General features: G+C 45.6%; 2 protein-coding genes across 2 annotated transcripts in view; one reads left to right on the top strand and one right to left on the bottom strand.

The window, feature by feature from the left end:
• Positions 1 to 1,717: 1,717 nt before the first annotated feature.
• On the top strand, positions 1,718 to 3,001 carry rep15 (RAB15 effector protein; the record flags this gene model as incomplete). The annotated part of the gene is made up of 3 exons (XM_079273696.1): positions 1,718 to 1,836; positions 2,073 to 2,373; positions 2,456 to 3,001. Exons 2-3 carry the CDS (start codon positions 2,116 to 2,118, stop codon positions 2,999 to 3,001), a joined length of 804 nt encoding a protein of 267 aa, XP_079129822.1. The 5' UTR covers positions 1,718 to 1,836; positions 2,073 to 2,115.
• A 2,099-nt stretch (positions 3,002 to 5,100) lies between these two features.
• The window catches only part of poglut3 (protein O-glucosyltransferase 3), a 6,125-nt gene continuing 4,007 nt past the window's right edge, over positions 5,101 to 7,218 (bottom strand). The window contains exons 5-6 of the mRNA XM_079275914.1: positions 6,392 to 6,588; positions 5,101 to 6,171 (exon numbers count right to left, since the gene is read on the bottom strand). Coding sequence (XP_079132040.1) covers positions 5,731 to 6,171; positions 6,392 to 6,588 — 638 coding nt within the window. The 3' untranslated portion in view covers positions 5,101 to 5,730. The remainder of the gene's footprint in view (positions 6,172 to 6,391; positions 6,589 to 7,218) is intronic.

Genomic DNA, 7,218 nt, shown 5'->3' with positions numbered 1-7,218 from the left:
CTTTGTTGAAATTACTTTTATTGTTTCAGGAGGTAAAGATTCACTGTAGATGATTCATAGTATTTACTGTAAACAGCTACAGAAGCTACACAGAAACATTTGACTCTACGAAAGCTTCTTCATAAAAGGTCAGAGAAAGAACAGAATTCCTTTGCAGTCTGGAGTACATGAAAGGACCTGACTGCTCCTCAGTGGTGTGTTCAGGGACAGTCAGCTATATTTGAGGTCAGTTCGGGACATGCCACCATTACATAATCTGTTCACTGAAAGCACTGGCAGCTCTGTTGCAATTGTGAATGAATAAAGATGCACTAATCTCTGTTTCTATATTAAAAGTGGATCATATAACGTAGAGATGACTAGAAGAGACTGATCAGTTATCAGTGACAATGGGCCGATCCGGTATCAGGTACCATTATTTGAATAAAGTACAATTCAGTACATTTCCATCTATGTATTTGTTTGTTACATTTAGTTTTACAAAGTTATGGAAGTATTGTTTAAGTCGAGCCTGATGTTGCCTTACACATAAAGCATGATCCCAGTCACTTCCACACAAACATCCAGCTCATTAATAATCTGATCAGTACACAGTGTCACTATCGGTACTGAAACAGGTGTGATGTGGAATGGGTCTTTATAGTGCTGAACGCATAGTGGCTTGTCTGCAGCTCCCCTGAGAGCTGCTTTACTGTCTTTCAGCTCAGTGTTTTGGTTGTACGGCCCACAACTCTGGTGATGACGTGTTTGCTCTGCTCTTGTCATCCTTCTTCCAGCAGCAGGCCGCTGCTTTCAGGGATAGACTCGCTGTACTCTACCTGCTCAGCAGCAACAGCAGAGAGACACAGTGGGAGACTGACTGTGAACACAGCGGAGCATTTAGCAGCTAAAGAGACAAACATGTTTCGAAGAAGTAGGTCCTAAAAGGAATCCCTCTATAAATGTATTTCTATGTTTGTGTGTAAATATTAAGAAATAAATGAAAATGTTGGCCAATGTATCATTCTCGTATTTTGTAAACTCTCGAATTGGGCACAAAAGAACTGTGTTGCTTCAACAATATAAAATGATGGCAATATATAGTATCGGCACAAACTACGGATGATTTGACCCTGTTCTCCCACAGTGTTCTGTGGTGGACAGCACTGTTTCTGTCCATGTAGGGAAGATAACCTACTTTACAAAGTGTATGTATGAGTGCACAAAGAAGAGCAGAAGGATACGATAGGGATGGTTGCTTTGGGGGTATGAGTTTACAGAAAGGTAAAGAGCTCATGATATTAGGAAGGTAACCTCCGACTAATGCAAACACATGCAGTCCCTGCATTAACACAGTGGGAGGGTACAACTATTGGACGATCCTACAGCTGGACGAGCTCACACAAAGATGACGTCCTATTGGTCATGAGACCAACATACGTCAGATGAAGCCCCTCCTAACCATCAAGCAGCCCCATCTGAATGAAACTGCATCTCATCCTCCAATGTGACATTACAATAGAGAGCCAACCTTCCTCTTGAAGAGACACGGTGAAGTATTGTGTTTAGCCATCAAGCCCTTCAGGCTTACCCCAGTTAACTGGTAAGATGAGTCTTTTGTTGACTTACCTAAAATGTGACAGACACCACACCCGCGCTAACACTGTCGGCAGAAAAGCTGGGACAGAAAACCCTTTTTATTCTGCTGAAGGTTCTGTACACGTCAGGAGACTGAAGACTGAGCTTCACATACGGCACCACACACACACACACACCTGTGTATCTCAGCAGGGCAGGGGACAGGAGCGAAGGGCAGGTATTGGATTTGCAACTACGGAAACCTCCAGACCCGTCCTGGTGAGTATCTTTTATCATTTTTATAGATATCACACCATGTTATTCCCACTGTATTTGTGCATCGCATAGGTGGACAGAAATTTGGTAGATTTTTTAACATACAACCTGAACAGATAATCATGTCTTCACTGTTAAATGAAGGGCCGGACAGTAGCAATGGATCTATATGGCAGGACAGCATTAATACAGATGTACCTCAAAATATGAGACTCAACTTTTACCACTAATCTTTCCAGTGCATCAGGGAGACCACCCTCTGATCTCCATCATCAGTCCACCATGGGCCAGACCAGCAGCAAACCCTCTTCCAGCCCCTTCCAGAACTCCCAATTGTTTTTTAAGAACCCCTCCAATGATCAGAACACGCCCCCTCGACCGAGCATCTTCTCCACACTGAAGCCCCCCGTTGCCAAACCCAACAATTTCATACCTCTATTCAACGACTGCATCTCTGCCGCCTCATCCAGAACTCAAGAGTACCTCCTCTTCAAAGACCCAGAGGACAAGTTCTACCCGAGCCCTGAGGTGCTCACTCAGGTTGGTAACTTTGTACAGCACCGCTTTAGAATTTCACAACAATTCTTTTCAGTGGTCTCTAAAACATCTCGTCTTTCAACAGGTCTTCCTGATGACATACATCTCTCGGAGCATCAGCCTGAACATCACAGACTCCTTCAACTGCACGGCCATGACGCCCGAGCAGCGCATCCTCCTGGGGGCCGACTGGGTCTGGGCTGTGCTGGAGAAGCCCACCAAGAACCCTCAGATCCAGATCGCCGTGCTGGTCCTTCACCTGCACGACAAGGAGGAAGCCGAGGACGACGGCATCCCCCCGAATGCAAGCAGCGAGTCCGTCCAGATTGCCCAGAAGGAGTCCAGCAACAAGAACATGTACGAGAGGATGGTGGACTTCTGCAGCTCCATCGGCAAGGACTGCTACGCCCTCTTCTTGTTCTTGGGGAAGAAAAGCGACAAGGGCAATATCTACGGCGTCCTCAGCAACAATTTTGAGGCTGCCATCGGGAAGTGTGATCAGATTGACAGAGCTTTTATCGAGAACTTCTTCAAAGGCTCGAAGTATCTCTATACACCTTCAGGAATGATGCAGGCCATTGTCACCAAGAAAGAGGGAGACTCTCTCACTCTCATGATTAAATTCAGCTGAACCAGAAGGACTCGTAATATTTAATGGCCAATAAAACTTGATGTGGTAGAAATTGGTAGTTTCTTGGTGCATCTCTGTAGGAACAATCTCCAGACCTACGAAGATGTTGAGTTTGTTAAAGTCGTAGGAGAAGATTCTGGTTATTTTCTATCTATCCCAGGTGTTGATGGTGCTTCTCACAAGAATGTCAGTTCAGTTCAGATTTCTGCTTTTTACTTGGAGTCCTGTTTTCTAACATCTTAATCTAGTCAAACACGTCATTCAAAAACAAGACCAAACATCTCTAAAGCTCTAAAAAGAGCAGCACATTTCATCATACCATTTCTAAACGAGCAGAACACGGTGCTCAGGCTTTAGAGGGTAACTGGAGAGCTAGGCAGTGTGTGAATGTGTGTTTTAATCAGTTGTCTTTATTTTCCTGTGATATACTGACAGTGGGCTTTTTACTGAGAACTACACAACATGATGGCAAAACAAGGACAATTGAGAATAACTGGATTATTTTAAGAATAAATGTTACCAATAAAATGATTGTGTGAGTGCAGAGGCAGAATTGAATTCATTTGATCAGTTGGATTTCGTCAGTCCCGACACTAAACACAGATCCCTGTTCACAGCGAGGCTTTCTTCACTGAGCAGTTGAGCAACACGATCTACTGTTTGGATCTAAGGGGAGAATGGTGTGGAGGTACTTTTACTTGAAACTACTCTGCTTGAGGTGGATTCTTGTTTGCTTTAAATTAGTATTGCATATTGCAGGCGGTGACCTGAAGGCTGGGTGCAGCGTCTGTGTGAAGACTGGCTCTCTGTGGCCAGTCTGCACACTGATCCGCTGATCCTGTTATTTACAGAGACGGATGGCACGGACATGTCATGTCTCACAAAAGATGGATGAATCTGAAAATATTGTTAATCTCTCTTATTGGCAAATAACAGTTAAATATGATATGGAGAGTTAAATTGTTTTTTACTCGTATAAAGAATTATCAATGATCAATTATGTGGGGGGGGGGGGGGGGGTCAATGTCACAGAGTGATGTTCATCATCTGCAAGCAGAAAGAAAAAGGAATGAATGAATTAAAATGAAATAAAAGTTCAAATTAAAATGAAAAGTGAAAATAATGTCTTCAAACACTAATGAAAGTAGATCTGTCATCCCCACACGCTTTCTGGGTTCACACCATCTGTTACATAGATGTGGTGCTGATTGTAACCATCTGTACCAGTGGAGAATTGATAAAAAAATATTTTTGTCAAAATAATAACGAAGCAGAAAAGTGTAGAGATGATGCCAGAGATTAGTCACTGCACCACAACCTTTTCTTTGAGTAAACACTTTGAGTTGAGAATAGATTGTGGCCCTGCCGGTCTGCTGCTCTGTCACATATCTGAAACATCTCATGTGTGCTTCAAAGGTTTCAAACACCGGCTGAGATAACGACCCCAATCAGCCTCAGCTGCAGTTTGTGTTGTGGCACTTAGCAGAGGTTAGCGTGCTAACACGTTAGACTGAGATGGTGAACATGCTACATTATTACCTGCTTACCATCAGCATGTTCACATCGTATATTAACATAGTGAGCATGTCAGAATGCCAACAATCAGACAACAAAACGTGTCTTTGCTTTGATAAATGCTGGAACAGAATCAAGTCTGGAGCCAGACGTGCTGCATCAGCACTGTGTGGCTAACAGCAGAACCAGCTGCCTGACCCGGTGAATGAACAGAGCCGTGTGGGCCCGGCTTCCTGTCGTGATGAGGCAGGATTAACTGTCTATGTAGGTCAGCCCACTGACCACTTACAGCGCTGCACTCTACATCTTTTCAATCACACACTGATGCCATCAAGGAACCACCTGCCCACCAGGATCAATGTGGGTTCAGTGTGTGGACTGGAGGAGCTGGGGATCCAACTACGGTGAGTGGTCTATTTCAACCAATCCCTCTTCTTCATACGTGGACCTCCTCTCACCTCTCACACAGAAGAGCAGCAGCCTCCTCTGTGGGGAGCAGCGTGTGCTGCTGAGTCATTGCACACTCAAAAAGGAGCTGATTGTTTATGATCTTTCCAGTAAACTGTGAACAATACAAATCATTTCAGATGAATTTATTTAAAGATGATACTGTATACACATTTCTGGTACAAAGGCACATAATTTTATCCTCACTTGAATCATCAGCCAGTGCTACAAAAGGTACAAAACACAGTATTAAAACAAGAGCAGCATCTCATCTTCAGAGGAGGTTCCTGCAGCCTGGTCTTGACGTGGCCGAGGAGTCACAGGACTGCAGTGAACCTGTGGTAACGCCATGAAGACCTCGCACCACGATCACACTACTGGAGGCAGTCAGAAGGCGGCTTGTGTTAGCGGGGTTCCACAAGTGAGTCTGAACTACGGTGGTCCTCAGGTAACCTACCAACGTGAAAGGCTGTCTTTAGTTTGGCCGCTCTGGGCTCCTGTAGGAACAAGGAGCCCGTTCCCTCTGTCGGTACGAAGGACTCAGGTCGTTTCACACTAAACATCTCCTAAACCTACACACCGGCCCTTTAAATGACTCTTCAAACGTCCTGTACTATCCAAACTAAAGGCACAAATCTCAACTGTACTTATTGTAAACTGTGAGATTCACATGTTCTTGAGGATCAGGAGCATTTAGTTCTCTCTGTATACGTCAGCAAGGTTTCAGAGAACAGATGGCAATAACTAGAGACTAGAGGCCGATTCCATCATAGTTCATCCTTCATGTTGGGTTCTTCTTCGTGGATGTCACGCTCACACGTGCACACAGCCGAGTGGTCGTCGGCCTGAGGCACCAGCTCCATGTCGGCGTGCCGTGCAGGCTGACCCGTCTGCCGCTCAGAGTACATGTGCATCACGGTGTAGTAGTAACAGTACAGCCTGCCGGGCTGCAGCAGCTCGCGGACCACCGTCTGACCGGCTCTGGCGATCTCTTGTGCTTCGGCGTCGTTCTCTTTGGCCCACTGGATTTTGTCCAGAAGGTCGGATAGGTTTCTCTGGACGGAGACGTAGTGCGTGCCTGCTGTGAGGTGGCCGTAGAAGTATTCATAATACTGAGAGTCCTGCTTCAGGACCAGACTGTTCCCCAGCATCAGGTAAGGGAACCGATATGCTGCCACCGTTCCATCCACGTTCACCTGGTACTTGTACTAAAAGAGTGAAACCAGTTTAAGCATCAAGTGATTCTGGAATGAGTGCATTCATGTATTGTGTGCATCTACTCGTGGCCTTGAGCCTTTAAAGAAAGAAATAATATACGAGTGTGATCGTCCACTTCACTGAGCTAAACCTCAGCAACACATCGCCGCTTTACGTTACAGGAGAAGAGTGTATTCAATGAAACTCTCTGGTGTGTTCATGTTTCCTTACCTTGAAGAAGTCAAAGAAGCCAACGAGCGGTGCTTTGCCCACATCCTTCTCCCGGTCCCTGAAGAAGAACCAGCCTGTGATTCCTGCGTCCAGCAGCTCGGGGCTCTTCTTGGACAGAGACACCAGCTGGAGACGCTCCTCTCGACTGTCCCGGCCACGGAAGAAGGCCCGGTCCGTTTTGTTCATCCACGGAGGCCCTGGAGGAAGTGGTCCAGATGTTACCCCGAAAGAGACTGTGACCATGTGATGTCCAGAGAATTTAATAACCAACCGGGCATATAACAGGGAATTTAGTTTAGTTTGTGAGTGTCTGAAAACATTACGGAGAGGAACCGACAGAGACACAAACCAGCAATGCATGCACAGCAACACACCGATCACAACCGCCCTCAATCAATCCATCAGATGACCGAAGCAGGCCGGAGTCACCGAGCACAGCCTGGAAGGAGCGAGGAACACTGTCCGCTGTGTAGAAACATGTGGGCTACAGGACGGATGATGTTGACCAATAACAGCTGTTTGTCATCAGGTGGTAGACGTTCCTGTATTTTTATATTGCTAGTTCAAACCAGAGGAGCAACAGTGAGGCACCATGTTGACTTTAGTCAAGAGCCCACAGTAACGTACGACCAGTCTGCATAGCTCCAGCAGCGACATGTTGAAGTAAAAGTGTTAGTATTGGAACTGGTCAGTCTCTGGATGTAAAGACCAAAGTACCACATGAACTCATAGATGATGGTAACGTACACAGGTATTCAAATCAATACCTGAGCTTCACTTCTGTGCTACAGCAGGCCTCCCTCACGTGGCTAAGTGTGTGTGTGTGT

Source organism: Melanostigma gelatinosum (genome assembly GCF_949748355.1).
Source record: "Melanostigma gelatinosum genome assembly, chromosome: 1".
In the NCBI taxonomy this organism is placed as follows: Eukaryota; Metazoa; Chordata; class Actinopteri; order Perciformes; family Zoarcidae; genus Melanostigma; species Melanostigma gelatinosum.
This window is presented reverse-complemented; position numbering and strand designations above follow the sequence as displayed.